This window comes from Euleptes europaea, chromosome 7 (genome assembly GCF_029931775.1).
Source record: "Euleptes europaea isolate rEulEur1 chromosome 7, rEulEur1.hap1, whole genome shotgun sequence".
In the NCBI taxonomy this organism is placed as follows: Eukaryota; Metazoa; Chordata; class Lepidosauria; order Squamata; family Sphaerodactylidae; genus Euleptes; species Euleptes europaea.
The window spans coordinates 26,493,054-26,515,942 of NC_079318.1; the positions used below are offsets into that span (position 1 = coordinate 26,493,054).

The following is a 22,889-nucleotide window of genomic DNA, read 5'->3' on the forward strand; positions in this document are numbered from 1 at the left end:
TAAACCTGAAGCTTGAATGTTTATTTACCCTAAATAAATAAAAAATATTGTTGCATTTATATGCCCATCTACCCACACAGAAATATAACTATTTGTATGAAAACAGCAGCATAACCATGTAAACAAGTAATGAATAAGATCTGATAAGAAAAACAATTTTGTGCAATTAACAATACATCCAGTTGTCAACAACAAAGAACATATCTGGAAGAACATAAATGCAAATACAACAACAGGTGGTGGTTGAACAATTGCAAGCTTTCGTGGATGAGGCAAATTGTTTACATCCTTTCCAATTTGGTGTTAGGCCTGCTTATGGGATTGAATCAGGCCTAAACCAAACTAAAAAGGATCTGAACGATTTACCTCATTCAGGAAAGCCTGAAGTTGTTCAGCCACCAACAGCAGCCTGAGTAGCCCTGACTAGCCTAAATAGTAACAGCAAAGTGATTTATTTGGTTTGGATCAGGGTCATATGGGGGCCCCTGATGGATCAGTGTGGCCAGATCAGGTACCTGCAGGAAGGGCTTAACTTCCAAACTGAAAGCATCTCCAGGCACCATGTTTACCTGTTTTTCTAACAGGAGACCTAGATCTAGTAAGGACTCCCTAGCTTTGAACTGTCCTTCAATGAAAATCACACCCCATCGGCAGTGAGGAAAACTGTCTGTTCAATGCAAATATTTTACCAACCTTCATCATATCTGGATTCACCTTCAGTTTATTCTCCCTCACCCACTTGACTACCTCACTCAAGCGCTGACTGAGCACTGAAGATGGCAGCTGCTGGCAATTTTGTCAACGTATTTTATTTGGCGGCGGGGGGGGGGGGTTAAAACATACCTTCTCTGTTGACCAAAAACTCAGGAAGATAGAAAAACTCTGGGATGAGCTCTTTTACATCAGTCATAGATTCATATGATGACAGACGCCAGGTTGTGTTGGTAGAGTGAAAGGTTCTGTCTGGAATGTCAAAACTCTGATCTGTAAAATGAAGCCATATTAAAATAGTTACAAGCATACAGCACACAGGTTACATGGCTGCACTCATCAGCTATACAAAGTACCAGCTTCGCACAGTTCATTTCTGATACAGTGCATGCCCTTCACTACATTCAAATCTCAATCAAACAACATTAACTATGAAGAAAAAACCACAAAACAACTTTATCTTATACACCTCAATTCTATGCTGTGTTCTCTAAGACAGAGAAAAATGACTTTAGTACTGTTCAGTTCCAGTATTCAGCGTTCTGAAATCGTACTTCTGAGGTTATTTTAAATCACTATCTAAAAATCACCTTGGAAAGTATACCAGACAGATCAATAAATAGAACTTTGATGGGGGAGAAAATAACACAAGTATGACTCATCATATATTTACTAGCAGAGGCACAATTCAGCAGGTCATTATTTTAATCTAATGAATTTCTAAGGACTGCGATATGCTCATCTGAGGAGTACTAAAGAAAACTGGCTGTTAAGCTAGGTTTTATAACACAATAAACACAATAAACACCTGTTATTTTTGTGATCAAAAAGTTAGCATAAGCTTACCTTGATAAGCTAAAAACATCTTTGTGAAAGGAGGCATTCTAACTAGGAAGTGAAGTACTGTTCCACTATTGGAATAATGAGATCCATAGTGATAAGGCTGCACAGGTGGCATGGGGTCATCTTCTCTAGCTCCCTTACGGTACTCCTCCTCCAAATACTACAAGAACAGAAATTGTCATTCAAGTAACCAGTATAACACTGATACCACAATTTATTTGTAACTAGATGAGCTGATGAGGGAGGTATTGTTCCATCAGTGTCTGCAGAGACTATTCAGCTTATATTTCCTTCTAACTTGTACCGGGGGTGGCTCAGGTTTGCTTCCTTGCTTTCTTCACTCCTGCAAAAGGGGGTCTCTCTCCTGTCCACTTGATCCTGTGTTTATTCAAACATGGGATCTCCTTGATTCTACATAATACATTTGGCTAGAAAGGCTAATGAAGGCTATGAAGGTTTCATTAGGCTATGAAGGCTATGAAGGTTACTTTTCCATTTATTCAAATTAAATGTTACACTGTTCTCACAGGGACCTAAATCCACAATTAGAGCCTCTAGGCACTGCATCATCTCATGAAGACAGGGTGTGTAGAGAAAACCGTAACTGAAAGAAAATCATCAGAAAGCATACCCCAGCATCAGCAAGATAATTTTACAACAGTTAAACAAGAAATATCCACTCACACATTTAACTCATAGTATTTAGTCCAAGCAGATGGGAGCTTGGGACTGGACCAGACAGCTTCAGACAAAGTCAGGAGAATAAGCAGTAGCAGCCAAGAAAGGCATCCATCAGTACTGGATAGGATACATTCACTTAGCTCTTAACAGAAGCTCGGGAGAGGGAAATTGAGCTGTAAATTTCATTTCCCCTTCACTCATCTGAGCAAGCATACAAAAGTGCAGAAAGAAGCCTACTTTGCTAGTAATACATCAAGTTCCCTTCCCATACTAACTCGGCACTAAAGAAGAAAGGATTAAATACCTTGTAAGTGTCCACATAACGATCTTCTTTTTCTTTTGATTGTACAGCTATTGGTTTGACCAAATTTCTGAAATTACAAACATTAGCCATGGGTCATAATCATAAAATAAGAGCGCTTGCTATAATTTAAGAAAAGCAACAAAGGTCACAGCAATAGGTGAATTTAATACATTTATTACTTTGACACTTTGTTTTACCTATAAACAGTTGGATCTTGTAGGTCCAGTGTTTCATTAGTGTAGTCGGAAAGTATAAAAGGAAATACTGGATACTGCATGAGATCATTAAAGGAACGTCCAGCGTGCTTGTTTAAATGAGTGAGGTATTCAAAGTTAGTGATCTGTCCTGTGTACCATAGGTGAGTTAATGCAGTAATGTTGCCGTACTCCAAAAGATTAGGAAGATTGTTTGTTAGGATGTTGTGGTACACATCATCACGCACCTAAAAGAAAGAACCAAAACATCAAGCTTCCACTAAAACACAAATAATTTAGTTTCTTGCATCACACGTAAATTCTAAGGTAGTTATTTGTTTATTTCAATACTTTAGTCACACATCTACATGTATCAGTTAAGTCCTAGAGGACAGTTTTACAGAAACCGTTGACCATCCAGAAGACCAATAAGTGGGTTCTAGATCAAATCAAGCCTGAATGCTCCTGAGAAGCTAAAATGACTAAACTGAGGCTATCGTACTTTTGGTCCCATTATGAGAAGACAAGACTCACTGGAAAGGACAATAACGCTAGGATAAGTTGAAGGGAGCAGGAAAAGAGGAAGGCCCAACAAGAGATGATTGACTCTATAAAGGAAGCTGCAGCCTTCAGTTTGCAAGACTGTCAATGTTGGACATTTGGAGGTCATTAAGTCATAGGGTCGCCAAAAGTCAGAAGCAACTTGGTCTCACAACACAAACATATTTAGGCAATTGTACAGACTTAAATGATATTTAATAGTTAGTATACTATCAATCTACTCTCAATCTCCTCTGCTCCCAATCTATCACACTGTTTTATATAAAGTGCTTCAGAGGCCTCAAAACTAAACTGTTTTTCCTCTTGCCAAGAATAAAAATTGACTACAACAACACTAAAGGCAACAGTTTGACTTCACAGTAGATAAGGGCTCAGACCCCACTGAATTTCTGCTAACAGAAGGAAGAAGAAAGCACAACTCCCTTGTCTCCCCATCCTGCTATATCCCACCCTCTCTTGAAATGCTGCTTCTCACCAATCCCCAGGAAAAGCTGGGGGGGAGGAGGAAGTTCTGCTATGGGGAAATTTTAGGCAGTCCATTAACTGATGAAATCAAGTTTTCTTCTTGCAGAAAAGCAGGTTCTCTAATAAAGCTATGGAAAATTATCTTAAGTATAGTATGAATAAGATTATTTCGATATGTACTAAAGAAATCACTAGGGAAACCTATGCTCAACATTTCTATGACAGCCAGTGTGGTGCAAGTATTGAACTAGGTTCTGGGAAACAGGTTCGAACCCCTCTCTGCCATGGAAGCTTGCTGGGTGACCTTGGAACAGTCACATACTCTCAACTATCTCACAGGGTTGTTGCGAGGATAAAATAGAGGGGTGGTGCTGTTGTAAACCACTTTGGGTCCCCACTGGATAGAAAAGTGGGGTATAAATGAAGTAAAACAAAATAAATTAAAAATATGCATCCACAAATCTTTTTTTTTTTACCTTTGAGTTGTCAAAAGCTAACAGTAATGTTCTGCCATTGGTCAAAAATATTTCTACAGCATTGTCTCTTAACTGCCACCAACGCTTATGAACTTCTTTGATTTCTTCATATGTCCAAGAAAATGATGCTGGTTCAGTTTCCCCATGAAAACCCTGAAGAAAATAAAGCATATTATGGTTATCAGGCTTCTAATTTTTCTTACATATCAGATTATTTTAATTTAACTAATTTTAATAAGCAACACTGATTAAATAATTAAATTACAGTTGTTATTTAATTTCTAGATTTTATAAAATCTTTGAGCATATAGTAGGCATCGAAAACCATCCCTATACTATGGCTAACAAATATTCTAATCAATTCTCATTCCATTGATTGCAACTAAAAACACATATTCTTGACTTGAGACTACTGCCCTGAAAAGAGAAGAGACGCCAATGTCCTTAAACTAATTAGAATCAACTCCTATCTGTATATTTTCCTACTTCAATCCTATGGATGGCTGCTTCTGAAATATCTTCAACAAAAACTGCTGCTCACAAAACATGTTTAAAAACCTCTACATAACGAAATTCCCAGGACTTCTAAAACAGTAACAGATTGTCCCCAAATATATTCTGATTATGACTAAAAAGGAGAAAAGATTTGCACAATTGATCTGGGGGGAAAAGTAACAAAGCAGTTTTTACTTACTGAGCTCTCAACTGTATCAGAAGCATTGTCTTCCACAAAATACATTCCACATTTACCTGCCCAATGATAAACACATGATATATACTTTGTGTTAAACAAACTTATTTTAGTGGATTTCCACAATGGAAGTGTGCTACCACCATTAGCAAGCTAATGAAGACAATCTGACAGTATGTTTTCAGCAACTGAATGCTGTCAAAATGTAATCGAAACATGTTCATTTCAGATAGGTAGCCATGTTAGTCTGTCATAGCCGAACAACGAAGAGTCCCACATATGCCCTAAAAATGCAGTAGTCTCTTGGGTGGGGTGGGTCCCCAACCTTTTTGAACCTGTGAGCACCTTTGGGATTCTGACATAGGGTGGCAGACACAACCACAAAACAGATGCCACAGGAGGCAGAGTCAACCACACAGAGGAAGCCTAAGCACAGGGGAGAAGAGGGGTGATTTAAAAACACACTGATATAGAGAAGTGAGAGAATAAAACCAACACTGTGTGGCAGCTGCCGCTGAAACAACATTCATTCTAATCTGCAGGGCCAATCAGATCTCCAGTGGCCAACCGGGGTGAACTGGCCATTCATCTCACTGGGACAATTCTCAGCTGGGCCTCTGCCCTGGAGGACCAGCGGCAAGGCCAAAGGGGCCATCAGTCGCGGCAGCCAACAGAGGCATCTACAAAGAGAGAGTGCAAGGACAGAAAGAGAGGCCAGCCAAGGCAGGAGAAGGCGGCCTGCCCTGGAAAGGAAAAGCCGCTTAGGACCCCCCTTCCTTGGCAGATTCCTCCACTGTTTCTGACAGCTTCTCCGGCAGCTCCAGCCTACCCTGTTTTTGTTTTTTTTGTTTTTAAGGTGCTCTCAGCCCTGATCTTTTGCAAAGTAGCAAAGGTTCTTATCTTGCCACCCAAACCGTCCTTAGTCCCCATCTAAATATTTGACAGCCACTGTGATGTAGCTGCCAGAGCAGGGGTGTCAAACATAAGGCCCAAGGGCCGGATCTGGCCCCTTGAGAGCTCTTATCCAGCCTGCAAGCCAGCCAAGGCAGCCCCCTCCCTCAACCTGGGCTGGCGAGGCATGGCCCAGCCCGACTAATCCGGCCCATATCATATCCGGCCCATGTAACAATTGCGTTCGACACCCCTGTGCTAGAGTGTTGGGCTAGGAGCTGGGAAATGCTATGAAGTTTGCTTCATCACCTTTAGCCAGTTGCTCTCTCTTTCTCTGTCAGCCTAACCTACCTCACAAGGTTGATGTGAGAACAGAACAAGGGACGTGAGAACTATATATCCTGCCCTGAACTCCTTGGGGACAGAGTGAGATTAAAAACCAGGCTTGGATTCTGCACAGAGGAAGATGCCACCCTCCTGCTGCTGTTTCCTGCTGCCTCTGGGCACTTTTGAGTCCTGTGCCCTTTGACCTACTAGGCTCCACCCTTAAACCAAAGCAGAAGCATGCAAGCTTTTTTCCCCAGAGTAGTTTTTGCTTCTCCATTATTAGTCCTGCTGGGCAAGAGCCCCATCTGGCCCCACCCAGTTTCTAAAAACACTTGGTGGGCACCAGGAAAGGTGTCCACGGCCACAATTTTGTGGCACCAAGTTAGGAACCCCTACGCTACAGTGATGCAGGACTGTGTTGTTTTGAGAGCATTTATGACTCCAATGAATCTGCAAAATCATCTTAAATTAGTTACAAGGTTTGTGTTGGCGATATAAATCTGTCTATGAATAATTGCATTGGGTAAAAGTAACAAAACGTAAGCCATCATATTGGATATTTTGCGGCATACAAATATACGTACATTGTATGTACACAATATGTGATTAATAATTACTCAGTTATCTTAAATGCAGTATAAATACAGATCGTTTCATTACTCTTAACTCTCATACGCTTTAATAAGATAGCATTTCTACTCTTTGGTTAAACGCACGCTATATGAGAAAGGAGGAAGTACACTAAAGCACAGCAATGCACTGAAACGGGAACAAAGAGCTCTTTTGTTAACACATCCTCTGTCCTTGAAACGCCCTGGTCCAACCCCCTCACTTCTCTTTCCTTATTTCAACTGCCAACCTACACAACTTGCTGACAGAAGCTGTACCCCATCAGCTGAAAAGTAGCCAAGAAGCACAGCATTTCCCCCTTTCCAAAAGGGAAACTCAACTGAAAACCTGTTCTGCTCTTCAAATCCTATTCCCAGATGGAAGATCAGTCCCAGAATCAGTAAAGAATTATGGAGCAGAGAAGGCCAGGAACCCTAGGGCCATTGTTATAGTACAATCCTATGCATGTTCAGTAAGCAGCAAGTCCTACTGAACCCTTCCGGCTAACTGCATAAGACAAGAAAGAAAAAGGCGGAACACACAGATGAAAGCCAGCTATGCAGATCTAAAATAGTGGAGAAACCCAAAACAGAAGGGCCCCTGGGTTAAAACGGGCAATTGCATTCAAGACTCCTCTAAACTACAAAGGCAACATTCAAGCAGTTTACACCATGTATTTTGTTTACAAATTGTAGTGAACGTCTGATACTTTCAAGGATTCACAGCTGACATAGCTACACTAAGGTGTGTGTTAGTGTGTCAGCAGTCTTTCTCCAGGTAAGAAAAACAGCACTGTCCTGGTATCTGATCGAGCAAGCTTTGGCTTATGAAAACGTATACCATGGAAAATGTTATTGCTCCTTAAGGTGCTACTGGACTGGAATTTTGTTCTACTACAGGCTAACACAGCAACCCACCTGAAAGTAGCATTATACTAGAAGTTCTTCCCAGTATTTGCCAGTGTATCAAAAGTTGATGATCACCTGCCAATGGCTTCTGACACTCACCACCAGCCACCTTTCTCTAAACCTTTCCCCCGTGGCTCAGTAGTAGAGCCTCTGATTGGCATGCAGAAGGGTCCCAGGTTCAATCCCCGGCATCTCCAGTTAAAGGGACTAGGCAAGTGGGTGATGTGAAAGACCCCTGTCTGAGACCCTGGAGAGCCGCTGCCAGTCTGAGTAGTCAATACTGACTTCAATGGACTGAGGGTCTGATTCAGTATAAGGCAGCTTCATGTGCTCATGTGTACTTCCACCGCCTCCTCCCATCTTGTTCCTTGCGCACCCTACTTCTTCCTTATCCCCAACACTGGTACCCATCTCCCTCTCCTGCTTCCTCAGTTTCACCACCCTATCACCTCTGCCCCCCTGAGTGCTGCTCTGGCCACCCATTCCCCTCCTCACTACTCACTTAGCCAGCTGGACTCTTGCCTGCCCACCCGCCAGCCAGCCTGGATGAAGTGCCGCCACCTGCCTGGCTGCCACAAGAGCTCCCCCTCTCCTGCTGCCTCAAGCAGCGAGGGACAGTTGTGATGCAGGAGGGGCAGTCGCTCTTCTTTCTGCCCCCTCCCCACTGCTCTGCTCTCCCATCCAAATGCCCCACCACCACTTTCCACCTGCCCATCTTCCTACGCTTTGCTTGGCAGGCCCCTTTCCCCTGAAACAATGCCTACCTCCTAGCTCCTGAGAAGAATTTTCTAACAGAGCAGTTCCTCAGTGGAACAGGCTTCCTCAGGAGGTGGTAAGCTCTCCTTCCCTGAAGGTTTTTAAGCAGAGGCTAGATGGCCATCTGTCAGCAATGCTGATTCTATGACCTTAGGCAGATCATGAGAGGGAGGGCATCTTGGCCATCTTCTGGGCATGGAGTGGGGGTCACTGGAGGTGTGGAGGGAGGTAGTTGTGAGTTTCCTGCGTTGTGCAGAGGGTTGAACTAAATGACCCTGGTGGTCCCTTCCAACTCTATGATTCTATGATCCCGTCTTCCTATCTGCCTGCCTCGCACCACTCTGTTCCCCACCCCCCTTCCCCTAGCCACCTGCAGTTCTGCTGCCTTAAGGCAGCAGCTCTAGCTCCTCTGTTTTGAGGGATTTACCGCCCCCTAACAATTTTTCTGGTTTTCAGATTTTTCTGCAGATCTGAGTGGTCCTCCAAGTTTGCATGAAATGTCACTCGGTTCAATATGGCCCTGATCCATGGATTTAAGTATCCACAGATATTGACATGTTGAGAATTAGATATATTGATGAGTGAAATTAAGTTTTCTTACCAAGTAGCAATTCACCCGGTGTCTCTCTAGATGGTGCCACACTGATGCATCTTCGATTAACTCTGAGGACACACAATAATGCCATATGTCGGGGGATTTGGATTCACTTTAAAAGGACCATTCTCAAATACAATCATTTAAGACTCAACAGTGCCCTTAACATAAGTGGAATATTTATTTAGTTACCATATTTTTAAGCTACCTTCCCAGAAACCTGCACAAGGCAACTTACAACTAATGAAAGAAAACCATTAAAACATAAACAAAAAAACCCAAGCCAAAGCCATTAACCAAATTAGGGTATATCAGCAACATACAATATGCACTGAGAATTATATAAATAAAATAATCCTTGAGCCAGGAGCAGACCATAAAAGGTTTAAAAGATAAAACCCCTTAGTTAAAAGCCTGGGTAAACAGGAATGGCTCCTAAAAGAAAGTAAGGTAGGTGGCCAGGCAAGTCTCGTGGGGGAAGGCATTCCAAAGATGAGGGGCCATCACTGAAAAAAGCCCCATCTTTCAATACCACTTGTCTCACCTCAGAGGGTGAGGGGCACAGGGAACAGGGCCTCAGAATACGATCTTAACTGGTCAGCTGCACAATGTTAAGTGAAGCTCACAGAAGGGGGAAGTTTTTATATGACAAGAGCTTCCCTTCTCACCTGTGGCCCTATATGCTATATCCAAATTTCATTCAGAGGGTCCTAAACCCTGAACAGTTTGTTTGGGGAAGAAGCACAAAGGGAAAAGATGGGAAACCTCCACCTTGGACCACAACCTTCTCGTCACCTGGCTTCATTAAGCCATCACGATAAACCAACAAATCCTGGTTTGTTGAGATGTCTCAAATGCCAAACTGGAGTTAATTGGCACCAAACAGGATTTCAGTGTGTAGTTTATACCTGGTTTGCAAATCACGGGTTGTGCTAGTTGTGCAATGACTGAATTCAAACCACACTTTGTTACATACTGCTACCCCTTACAGCTGTCTGACTACAGGGAAGATATCTCCCTTCTCCTAGCAAGCAGGACAAGTAGCAGAGAAACAGTGTTTTTGCAGAAACTAGAATCTGTTACTTATATCCACTAAACTCATTACTATTTAATAATTTATATCCCATCTTTCTGCATATAAATCCAAGTTTATGCTACAAACTAGGGTTTATTGTGACATCTGGATGCAACCCTGGAGAGGATTCTTAGTTGCCACAGGCAGCTGGTGATTACTTACAAGGCTGCATTATGTAAATTCTTTCTTTAAGTTTAATTTCTTTGTCTTTTACTTGCTTTTCATAAATCAGAAAGTTAAATTAGATTTAAACTTTTCATAAATTCTTATTTAAAACTAACCTTATATGCTCACTGGCTGCTTTATCTTTTACAGTGGAAGAATGAGATGAATGTGTTTTGTCTTCAAATAAATATTCCAGAGGGAGCTTAATAACCTCTGTTTAAAAAAAGAAAACATAATTAATTTTTATAGCTTCTTGGAAGACAGTAACTTGCATACTAGGGGATGTTAAAAGTTACCTTCTGGTTTCTGTCTGTCTTTGAGAAGGTACTTATTAGGAATTGTTAAGTAGCACCTCTGCAAACGACGCCTCTCTCTGTTGGGACCTTCTGTTGGATCCAGTTGCCAAGACGTTGGGTAGGAGGCAGGGTCATACCAGAGCGCTCTGAAAGTGGAAGCATTTTACTGAAGCTTAAACACCTTCTAAAACCACTTTACTCTGATTAAGAGGCTAGTGCAACATGCAGAATGCCCCTAGGGGACAAAAAGTTCCGAAGGGCCGCACACTGGTACCACAGGAATAAAACGGAGCCTTGGCTTACCTGTGAGGGCTCCTTCTTTCTCTGAGGGAAGAGGACATCTGATCAGCGGGTGTTTCCTTTTCCTATGCTCAGGGAGAGGCAGGATATTAAACCTTTTGCTGCCTGCCCTCTGCTGGAAAACGCCCTGAACTGTCAATTCGAGGACTTCCATAGCAGTGAAAAGAGACAGGAAGCACATAACACGTAATACAATAAAATAACACGTAATGCAGAAAAACTTGCAAGAATAATTGGCTGTAAATACGTAACAACAGGTAACGTAACGTGAAAAAACAGTGATTGTTAGAACATTGGGTAATAACACTCAGGACAGAGTGGATGGTTACTGTACTTTTGAAGTTAGCGCATCGTGATCCTTTTATTAATATTCTTCACCCTGGGTGGGCAAGATGTCCTCTTCCCTCAGAGAAAGAAGGAGCCCTCACAGGTAAGCCAAGGCTCTGTTCTCTTCTCTGAGGATCAGAGGACATCTGATCAGCGGGATTTTCAAAAGCTGTGTTATCTGGGTGGGATTAAGGATCCTTCGCTACTTGCTGCAGGACTTTTCTCCCAAAGGCCGCATCCGCAGAGGCATAGGTGTTGATTTTGTAGTGCCTGACGAATGTGGAGGGGCTTGACCAAGTGGCCGCTCTGCAGATTTCTTCCACTGATGCTTGCGCATCAAAGGCCGCTGAAGTCGCTGCGCTACGAACCGAGTGCGCTGTAATCCCCTGCGGAGAGGACATGCCAGAATGTTTGTAGCAGAGTTGAATGCATTGTTTGAGGCACTTGCTAATGCTTGGATTAGACATCTTGGATCCCTTGTTGGGTGGAGAAATTGACACAAAAAGGGCCTCCGAGCGTCTGAAGGGCTTAGTCCGCTTAAGATAAATTCGGAGTGCTCTCCTCAGATCCAAGGTGTGCCAGTTCTTTTCTCTTGGATGAGTCGGATTGGGGCAAAAAGATGGTAAGATTAGCTCTTGTTGCCTGTGAAAACCGGAGTTCACCTTTGGTATAAAAGTTGGGTCCGGCCTAAGGACCACTTTGTCTGCGTGGAATACGCAAAGGCTGTCCCTGGAAGAAAGAGCACCCAACTCCGAAACTCGTCTCGCTGAGGTGACTGCGACGAGAAAAAGAACATTCATACGTAGGAAGGCTAAGGCGACCTCTCTCAAAGGTTCGAACGGTGGTTTTAGTCAGGGCGTTTAGAACTAAGTTCAGACGCCAGGTAGGGAACCTGTGTACAGTAGGCGGAGATATGTAGGAAACCCCTTTTAGGAAGGTGGTGACGTGAGGGTGTCGAGTCGTGGGGTAGCCATCTAGATGGGTGAGTACAGTGGCTATGGCCGCGACCTGTCTGCGAAGAGTGGACGCCTTTAGTTTAAGGTCCAAACCATCTTGTAGAAAGCGTAGAAGGTCAGCTGTTGTAATGGTTAGGGGATCCAGTCGCTTTCTAGCACACCAGCGCACAAACATCTTCCAGGTAAAGTTGTATATGTGTTTTGTTGACAATTTTCTGGCTTCTAACATGGTGGACACTACCTGTTCTGAGTATCCCCAGCTCAGCATCCGCTGCCTTTCAAGTCCCAAGCGGTCAGTTTTAACCACGCCGGGTCCGGGTGCAAAATGGGGCCTTGTTGAAGAAGATCCCTGGGTACTGGGAGCTCCCACGGTTCTTGAATGGATAGTTCTCTCAGCGCTGGGAACCAAGGACGGCGAGGCCAGTGAGGCGCGATCAGGATGACGTGGGCCTGCTCTGTTCGAATCTTCCGGATAACCTTGGGGAGTATCGGGAGGGGCGGGAAGGCATATAGTGTCTCCCTTGGCCAAGGAGTCTCTAAGGCATCGACGCCCTCCGCCTCTGGGTGATTGTACCTGGAGAAGAATCTTTGTAGTTGTCGGTTCTTCGATGAGGCGAACAGATCCACTGACGGACGACCGAATCTCGCATGGATGAGGTGAAAGATTTCCCTTTTTATAGTCCATTCTCCTTCGTCCACCGTCTGTCTGCTCAGCCAGTCTACTTGCAAGTTTAGGACACCTTTTATGTGTTCCGCCCTTATTGAGGCGAGATGTTTTTCCGCCCAGTTGAGGATGATTAGGGGCTCTGCGTGGAGGGAGGAGGAACGAGACCCTCCTTGCCTGTTTATATACGCTTTCGCTGACACGTTGTCCGTTCTGATGAGGATGTGTCTGTTCTCTATCATTGGCTGGAACTGAAGAAGAGCTTTGTGGATGGTCCTCAACTCTAGTTTGTTGATATGGAGACGAGTCTCTGACGTTGTCCACTGACCCTGCGCTATGTGATGCTGTATAGTTGCTCCCCAGCCTTCTAAGCTCGCGTCCGTAAAAATCTGAATCGCGGAGTCTTGTATGTACGAGAGTCTTTTGGCCAGGTTTTCTCGGCGTACCCCCCACTTGAGGCTGCTCCTGACTTGTTGGGACAGAGCCATGCGAGGGTTTCTCTTTTGGGAGATCTGTACCTGGTAAGGTTTCAGGAACCATTGAAGAGACCTCATGTGTAGACGAGTCCATGGTACCAGACCTATGCAGGACACCATAAGGCCTTGGAGACTTACTAAAGAAGAGAGACCCGTCGTTCTCGCCAACATGGTGGTTTTGGCTAGGGTGATCAGTTTGGAGATCTTGTCCTGAGGAAGGAACATCTTGTTTTGCGAAGTGTCGATGATGGCTCCCAGATGGTGTATTGATTGAACAGGCGTAGTTAGACTCTTTGACATGTTCACCAAGAAGCCGTGGTGGATCAAGGTCTGAACAACAACAAGGTGTAGTTGACCGTAGGTGAAGCGGAGGTATCTGCGATGGGATGGGTGTATCAAGATGTGAAGATACGCCTCCGTCAGGTCGATAGATGTAAGGTATGCCCGAGGTCGTAGAGCCTCCACAATGGAGCGGAGTGTCTCCATCCGGAAGTGTTTTTTGCAGACAAAGCGGTTGACATACTTCAGATCCAGTATTGCCCTCCAATCTCCATTTCTTTTGGGCACTGTAAAGAAAAAGGAGTACACCCCTTCTCGCCGCTCTGAGGTTGGGACGTGTTCTATTGCCTGGATCTCTAAGAGGTGTTGGATGGCTGCCTGGGTCCGAAGGGCTTTGTCTGGTCTTCGAGAGATCGGAGATATAACGTAACGATTTGGAGGGTCTTAGAAATTCTATGCTGTAGCCTTGGCGAATTAGTTGTTGCACCCAGGCATCTGTGTGAGGAGAGTCCCAGATGTTTGCAAAATAAATAAGTCTGCCCCCTACTGGAATTGCTGAAGAGTCATTGCTTGTTTTGTTTGTCACCAAATCGTGGTGACTTCTCTGGACCTTGGTTCTGGAAGGCAGATCCCTTTCCGAATCTTGAACCTCTCCTGAAGGATCCTCGGCCTGAACTCCAACCGCCTCTTCGTCCATCGGATCTGGGGCGAGCCATTAAGTGGGAGGTCAGAAAGGTCCGAAAGGAATGTGAAAATGATGGTTTTCCATCTTTCTTGAGGTACTTAGGTAATGCTTTCTTCTTGTCTTTGGTCTCTATGAGGATGTCATCTAGCTTGGGACCGAAGAGACGACCTCCCTCAAAGGGGTATCCCAGAAGTATGGATTTTGACCCTGAGTCAGCCGACCAGGATCTAATCCAGGCTGCCCTTCTAGCCGCCGAGGACGCTGCCAAAGATTTTGCTGTGAAGGACATAGAGTCCAGGGTAGCATCGGCCATGAATTTGGAGGCTTTTAGGAGCCTGTTTAGGCCATCCAGCACTCTCTTGTTTTCCTGTGGAAGCAAGTCAATAATCTTCCTAATCCACATTATACTAGCTCTTGCCACCAGGGCTGCTGTGGCTGATGCCTGGATAGACAGAGCTGCAGTCTCATGCGCCTTTTTTGTGGCATAATCAATTTTTCTATCTAGGGGATCTTTTATGCTACCTGCCCCGTCCTCTGATATTAAGCCCGAGGATTGTAGATCTGTCACAGGGGCTTCTACCAGGGGTCTTGCAATAAGGTCATGGCTCTGGGTTCCAGGGTATACAACTTTTTTATTGAAGCTGGCACCTGCTTAGTTGACATGGGTTTTTGCCACTCTGCCTTAATTAAGTCTTCAAAATACTCAGGGAAAGGCACTGAAAGTGGTTTAGACTGTAATCTGGCAAAAAACTCCTTAGAACCCCTGAATTTAGTTTTGCTTTTAATAATTTCAGTGACCTCATCTTCATGGAGGTCAAGGGCTGCCATGACTTTACCTAAGAAGGACTGGTAGTCTTCTGCCTTGAATAAATGTGGGTGGAGATCTTGGCCCTGGGCCCCCCCTTCTTGCTCCTCTTCTGAGGAGAACTGTCCTTCTTCTCTCTCCTCATCTTCGGAAGAGAGATGCTGGTGAACTGTCTTGGAATTGGGGGGTGGAGGTGCCTTTCTGGCTGCCTTTGTTGGCCAGGCAGAGCTGGAACCTTGGGCTGTAGGCTCTGAACGCACAGAGCCTCTAGATGGGGAGGATGCCCTTGAACTCAATGGCCCCCTGGAAGAAGATTCCCCAAGGAGGGCAAATTCCTCTCTTAAAGCCCTTCTCATAAGCTCAAGCATCCCCTGCTCACTGCCCCCCCCCCCCGCCGTTAAAAGGGGAAGGGAGGTTTGTACATTACCGCCTGCACTGCACGTAGCCGATTCTCCCTTGGAGCTGGCAATACGGGCGGGCTCTGCGCTCTCACCCTCGTCACCCATCAGGGACGAACGGGGAGGCTCCGCGGTTGTTTTCTCGGCGCGCGTGTTTTTCGCGCCTTTTTCTCCGTCGTCCTCAGCCGGCTTCCTCTTTGATTTGGCCGCCGCGGCGGGAGTCTCCTGGCGCCGCTTGCCCTTCCCTCCGCAGTTTTCTGCTGGCTTGTGCCGGCGGGAGGGAAGGAGCTCCGTTGCCACTGCCTCATCTCCTGAGAGGAGTTCCTCCCCAGACTGCTCTGGCGCCGCCGCCATTTTCCTCAGAGAGGGAAAATATGGAGGCACAGGAGGAGGGGGGGAAAACGGAGCACAAAAGGGCAAAGGCGGCCACGGGAGGAAGGGAACACAACGAACGGAGGGGAACAGTTGTTAGGAGACAGAAATATAGGATGGTAAGGTTGAAAGTAGAAGATTAAAGGAGTAAGTTGTAAGGCCTAGCTACGGAGCTCGCTCCAACGCTGCTTCTCCCTCTGAGGCAGGAGGAGAATTGGCAGTTCAGGGCGTTTTCCAGCAGAGGGCAGGCAGCAAAAGGTTTAATATCCTGCCTCTCCCTGAGCATAGGAAAAGGAAACACCCGCTGATCAGATGTCCTCTGATCCTCAGAGAAGAGAATGGAGTGTTGTACTACGCACTTGGAAATACATAATTTCTAACAGAGCCTAGTGCAAGCTCAGGAATAATACTCTACAGACAGGAGTTCAATCGGTATTTACGTTTCTCACTTCATATATTAGCTCTCTAGAGAGATTTTAGTAAATATACTAATATAAAAAAATTAATATATACAAATTGAGTAAATCTGTAGCAGTATGTTGTTTTAAGATAATAGGGTGGGAGAGAGGAAACATTCCAAAGATTCCTGAAGTCTTTGCAAGTATGTCATATTTTACTTGCCTTCTCAACCTTGACAAGGTTGGCAGATTGGACTCTACAGACACACACTGAAGATGTCCAGAAAGCCAGTCCAAATCATCCTATCTGGATGCTGAGTATATTTTTTATTAAGGCTTCACCAATGAGTAAATGTTTCCAGTCTTTTTTTTACTTTTGAGATTTTAAGAGGCAAGCATAGATGTGGCAACTCATGACTTAAAGAGCAGATCATCACAGTGAAATTGCTTACCTATCGTGAGTAAGCTGCTGAATAAGTTCTTGCCAATGCCTACTAGCACTCAGGTCTGTTTTATACATTCCTCGGATGTGCTGAATCACCTTCTTTCTTTCTATTCCTTGCGACAGACACACAGCCTGGGTGATATCTCCAGCTATTTTAGAAATGTCTTTTGATTTTGAATCCAGGCGCTGAAAAAGACTGAATGTGGAAACCAATTTACAAATGAATATCACCAATCTAAAAAAATGACATTAATAAAGGTCCAAATTCATATGATAACATAACCATCTATATGGTCAATATCCAAATGGCTGTGTGCTCTCAACAAACACTTCCTTCTCCCGCACAGGCCCTTTATGCCACCCAAAAAAGTTGCTTCTGAAACCTTTTGCAGTTCAACACAGCACAGGAACACAGGTGAATACATGCAAATGAATTTTCATATGATCACAGGAAAATGTTTTGCGCTCATGTGGGACTGTGTGTGTGTGGATTGGGTCTTTAAGTCTGTAAAGAAGCAGGGTTCCCCAATTTTCTTCTGTTACAATTCTTTGGTTCAGGCTAAGGCCTAGTATGATTTGATATTAAACTCAGGAGGCCTAAGAGAGGCCAAAAGCTCACTCAGCAATTTACGACCGTGAGAACACTTTCGTTTTGAGGAGTTTGCTTTGAAGGAAGGGGGCAGAGCTCACCAGATGCCAGCTATTCCACCTCCCTTCCTCCCTAAACTGAAGGACATTAGTTACCCTGGTAACAAATCTGTCGGCCTTGCGCTTATCTCTGACTTGAGGATGGCCAGGTGCTTTGTATTACTGCAGAATCGAAACACCTTTGACATCCTGATGCAACAGAGAGGCAAAAGCATGACAAGACCATAAATTAATGGTTTATGACACTCTTCGTATTCTCATTGGCGTAGTGGGCCCACGTTACTGAGTTTACGAAGATCAAAGTAGGCCTCGTTCAATTAGAAATCATGAACGTTATGGCATGGCTGGTCCATGGCCGACTTCATCAAAAACTTGTTTTTGATTTGTCCTTTCGCAGGGAGAACTTTTGTGTGACTAAACTGTCGGAACTTGCATGCTGAAGCCAGGACGCATGAATCTTTGGAGAACAGGTAACTTGTAACCAAACCTCTTGAAACTTGCCTTAAACTTTGCCAAACGTTTGAACCTAAAGAAGCTGACTGTGTAGCTAGATATATTAAGCTTTGTTATTTTGTGCCTTAATGCTTCACGAATTTTCCTTTCTGTAATGAGCACAAACTTTGAAAATAAATCTTTAACTTATATTTGGCTGTGTCTTTTGACTCTGTGGGTCCCAAGGCGAAATCTGACATGCCTTCTTGTTTGTGTGACCACCTACCAAGGCTTAAAACCTTTTGTTAGCATAATCCTCGCCTGCTGGGCCTCCTACCTTGAGGGGGGGCATCGTGCTTTAATTTGGAAACAGCCGGCAGAGGCTGCACCTATCCTCTGAGGGGCTAACCGTTTGCATAGGGGCTGGTGGCAGCTTACCCGCTGAGCAAGGGAGAACTCCTGGGCTCGGTGTTTTGTTTGGGAAATAGCTCTCGGCCAACCTTAAAAGAGGTCCTGCCCAGCAGAGGCTGGGTGGCTTTCCTCTACAAAGTCCAACCATTATTCATTTCTGTAATACTAATTAGAGCTTGGTAGAAAAGAAAACGGGCCCTTTGGACATATCAGCATTTAAACTACCTCTTTCATGCCTTGGAATGTAAGATAAAGAATACTGAAAGTAGTTTTTGGTGTACCCTGCATGGTCTTTTGTGATCCTTGCAAACACAAGATCAGTTCTAGCAAAATGCAATTAGCAGGAGTTGACCTTTCCAAAAATATGCTAACATCGCTGAAAATGGCATCTCCTCCCCCATCTCTCCTCCAAAATGTGAAATAATTTAAGTGTATGACTTATCACATCAAGCATTTCCCCCCCGCTCCCAGATAGTGAAAGGAAGCAGGTGAAAAAAATGAGATGTCGCACATGCGTTTCATTACGACATACTATGGAGGAGGAGAAAGGGAACTAGATTCAGGACTGCTGTTTCTCTGCAGCCCCATTTTTAGGGGGCAATATCTAGTTCTGCCCTATATAAAAATAGTTAAGAACTTACGTTTGCCGGTTATTAGCCATGGTCTTCTCCCATGCAGCTTTGTTCACCTCATCTTCTGCCTCATGTTTTTTTTGGTCCTGGCAAAAGTCAATTTTTAAACAGATTCAAAAATATTGTCGAAGGCTTTCACGGTCAGAGTTCATTGTTTCTAGTAGGTTATCCGGGCTGTGTAACCATGGTCTTGGTATTTTCTTTCCTGACGTTTCGCCAGCAGCTGTGGCCAGCATCTTCAGAGGAGTAACACTGAAGGACAGTGTCTCTCCTCTGAAGATGCCAGCCACAGCTGCTGGCGAAACGTCAGGAAAGAAAATACCAAGACCATGGTTACACAGCCCGGATAACCTACGAGAACCAAAGATTCAAAAATGTTTCTTGTATTTACTTCTGTTTCTTTATTACATATACTTGAAAGATTGCTTGAAAGATTCAAGTGTTTCATAACTTTCCCATTTTGATTGACATTCTAAGCAACCAACCTCAGCTGGAGGAAAAGCCACTTAAGCTGAAGTCAGGCTCTGTAGGCTGGAGGAAGGCTTCAAAACTTCACTAAGTGGAGTGGTAGGGTAGAGGTAGCAACCAGTCTGCTACCAGCTTCTCCAAAAGCATACACGGCACAAGAGCAGCAGCTTACAATGATGAAAACTTGTTCAAAGTATTGGTCTCTCAGTTTGACCCTAAATTAGGCCTATAATTGTGTGAAATCTCAACTGTACAGTAGTAATATCTCCAATTATATTAATGAATACACACATGAAGCTGCCTTATACTGAATCAGACCCTTGGTCCATCAAAGTCAGTATTATCTATTCAGACCGGCAGCGGCTCTCCAGGGTCTCAGGCAGAGGTCTTTCACATCACCTACTTGCCTAGAACCTTTAACTGGAGATGCCGGGGATTGAACCTGGGGCCTTCTGCATGCCAAGCAGATGCTCTACCACTGAACCACAGCCCCTCCCCTTAAAATATGAAGCTACCCTATACTGAATCAGACCCTTGGTCCATCAAAGTCAGTATTGTCTACTCAGACCGGCAGCGGCTCTCCAGGGTCTCAGGTGGAGGTCTTTTGCATCACCTACTTGCCCAGTCCCTTTAACTGGAGATTGAACCTGGGACCTTCTGCATGCCAAGCAGATGCTCTACCACTGAAATGAAAAGAGGATCAGTTCGGAAAGCGACTGTGTGAATTCACATACCTCTTTCATGGTTTTTATGAGGTCTGGCTTTGGTGGTACGTTGACAGGGACACATTTGTAACCGCAAAGTTTCAATGTCTTCATAAATGCTCCCACAGACAATTGATCTTCTTCAGTCAGCTCCTCCTTGTGATCATGTATTAATTCAAATAAGTAGAGCGACAACTTTGACCCGTGCTGGGGGGGGGAAAGTGCAACGTTACTGTATTAAGAGCATCAGTCACATATATTTAATATATTTTAATCTTGCATTTCCTCTAAGAACTTGAGCCCAACATGGATTCCCCCTCCTTCAATTTATCCCCAGGCAGCTAAGGCTGAGACAGTGCGACTGACCCATGGTCACCCAGCATGTTTCATGGCAAGCAGGCATTTGACCCTGGGTCTCCTTGGCCCTAGTCTAACCACTGCTTTCTTTCAAACCACAGACAGTCCATAAAGTTTACAGAACTAATTTATGACATGGCTACTTATAAAAGTTAATTTAACACACCCAAAGAGCCTTTCTCAAACCATTCTTCCCATGTCACAGGTGGAAAATAACTCTGGAAGCTGAGAGGAGTCAAATAGCCATTTATGATAACAGCATGGCAGTTTCAAAAATCTTACAAGCTCTTAGACATTTCTCATAAAGTGACCAAGAAGAACAGAAGAGGGCTCTGCCACAAAGCCACTGCCAACAGTTTCCCTTAATGATTTCCCAAGAAAAGTTTTATGAGTATAATGATTTAGCATTTAATGTACTATAATGTTTACTTGCAAAGTTGAACTCAGACAGTCTCGCAGTATTTCCTGGTGATTTATTGCAGGTAGTATTTCCAGAGTTTGCTTTCTTTCTTGGAAAGAGCGTGCTGGAGACAAAGCATGCACCAGCAGTCTTCCAAGCTGCACTCGAAATGTATCCTTGCAGGACAAAAGAATTCTCTTCCACTGTGGGCTTGGGGGGCTGGGTCTGCTTATACCCTAAAAACCAAGGATACAAACCTAAGTCCTGAATACTTTTACTTAATAGAAACTTGATTTCTCAGATCAGACCTGGGCAAATGGAATACCAACATAACACAAACCCCTTAATTAAAAACTGATTTCCTCAAAGTTTTCCTTTATGAATATGTTAAGGGAGAAAAACACCGATGGAGAAAGAGGCCACGACTGGCATCCCTTAAATATTTGAAGTGCTTTATGCATCGTAGGAAATAATAAAGTAGTAAGATTTTTTTTAAACTATATTTTCCAATATTGTACAAGATGGCATGTTATTATCCTACAGTTAGGACGTACATATGGAACCCTATGGAAATTCCTTCACACCTCTTTTCATAAGACAGACTATTTTTAAAAAAGATAGTTTTGCTTTATGCGTCAAACATGAACTGAGAATTAAAAAAACACACAAGAAAATTAGGTGGGGAAGGAGAAAGCACAAGAAAGACTTGACGAGACATCTTCACTGGTATGATTTTTTTTAATTACTGAAGGTTAAAAGGTACAAAGTGTGGCTACTTACAACAGATAATCCAATTCCTTCAATCATTATTTTAAACATTTCTTGCAGGAAAGGATTTTTATTTTCTGGCAGTTCCTGCTGGTATACTTCGTCAGTCTGTTCTGTCTGTGAAACTGGGATTCTGTCCTGGACAGGAGCTTCTGACATTTCTAGCATATCAAAGCAATCTTCAGTAAGCTCTGTAATTTTGTTTAAACATTAATAGGTCAGTGTCAGATCAGACTATTCTAAACCAATATCATGTTGATTCTTAAAGAGGCTCACGTCAAACAGTTCTTATGCTACAGTAAATTGTATACTCATATCTTGAAATGAATGGTTTAAAAGTTTGATTACAAGCAATATCGATGCTGCGACATGTCATTATACGAAGCTCTCATACATTTCTAGGATCAGAAGGAAACAGTTAAAAGAGATTCTGAAGCCTACAGAGAAGGCCACAGTGGAAGCTCGGAGACTTTTGAAATATGTTCCAGAAAACACAGTGAAGATCGCGGCGCCAAAGTAGATGCAATATTAAACACAGAGCTGGAGCTGAAAGCCACAGCCACATATCTAGCCACATATCCCTTTCTCCTCAGCAACATCCTGAACCAACCCAGGTCCATGGGAAAAAAACTGTTAAATTCTTTTATACTTTAATAATTTTAAGATGGTAAGACAGAAGAAGAGCCCTGTGGCTGCAGAGTGGTAAGCTGCAGTACTACAGTCCAAGCTCTGCTCACGACCTGAGCTCAATCCCAACAGAAGTCGGTTTCAGGTAGCCGGCTTGAGGTTGACTCAGCCGTCCATCCTTCCGAGGTCGGTCAAATGAGTACCCAGCTTGCTGGGGGTAAAGGGAAGATGACTGGGGAAGGCACTGGCAAACCATCCCGTAAACAAAGTCTGCCTAGGAAACGTCGGGATGTGACGTCACCCCATGGGTCAGGAATGAGCTGGTGCTTGCACAGGGGACCTTTACCTTTACAAGCCTACTTTTGTGTTATGCACTAATATTTTATATTTTAGTAATACCAGATTTTTATCAACTTTTGTAATTTGTATCAGTTTTACAGTCTTATCAAGTTAGATAATTTGATGTACTAACTTCTGGCTGGTCAAATAGACCTTATCAATAAATTTGACTTGACCTGAACCCAGGTCTATGTTATGTGTTCCCTGCTCCATGTCCTTGGTTATCATCAGGGCAGGGACATTGGAACATCGAAACATAAGAATATAAAAAAGTTCTATCAGGGATTACAGCAAGGTGAGGTAAGAAATTATAGAACCGTATCAAATTTAGCTCTCACAGTTGGCCAAATGCATCAACGAAACAGCTGTGCCATGATAAGAGAGTACATGATAAGAGATAAAAGGTGCACTAGAATCAAGAGCCTGTGGAGGAAGAAGTCTAGATGGTAA

The 22,889-nt window shown here is 43.8% G+C and overlaps 1 protein-coding gene across 2 annotated transcripts in view; it reads right to left on the reverse strand.

The window, feature by feature from the left end:
- The window catches only part of LYST (lysosomal trafficking regulator), a 96,962-nt gene that overhangs the window by 19,583 nt on the left and 54,490 nt on the right, over window positions 1–22,889 (reverse strand). Inside the window, exons 28-41 of one of the 2 annotated variants that reach the window (XM_056852339.1) lie at window positions 21,486–21,664; window positions 20,735–20,941; window positions 19,979–20,155; window positions 18,786–18,862; window positions 16,661–16,849; window positions 10,549–10,694; window positions 10,369–10,465; window positions 9,019–9,080; window positions 4,930–4,985; window positions 4,236–4,388; window positions 2,737–2,981; window positions 2,540–2,606; window positions 1,558–1,714; window positions 844–984 (exon numbers count right to left, since the gene is read on the reverse strand). In XM_056852339.1, the coding sequence (XP_056708317.1) occupies window positions 844–984; window positions 1,558–1,714; window positions 2,540–2,606; window positions 2,737–2,981; window positions 4,236–4,388; window positions 4,930–4,985; window positions 9,019–9,080; window positions 10,369–10,465; window positions 10,549–10,694; window positions 16,661–16,849; window positions 18,786–18,862; window positions 19,979–20,155; window positions 20,735–20,941; window positions 21,486–21,664 (1,953 nt within the window). The remainder of the gene's footprint in view (window positions 1–843; window positions 985–1,557; window positions 1,715–2,539; window positions 2,607–2,736; window positions 2,982–4,235; window positions 4,389–4,929; window positions 4,986–9,018; window positions 9,081–10,368; window positions 10,466–10,548; window positions 10,695–16,660; window positions 16,850–18,785; window positions 18,863–19,978; window positions 20,156–20,734; window positions 20,942–21,485; window positions 21,665–22,889) is intronic. The other variant, XM_056852338.1, reaches the window with a different exon arrangement.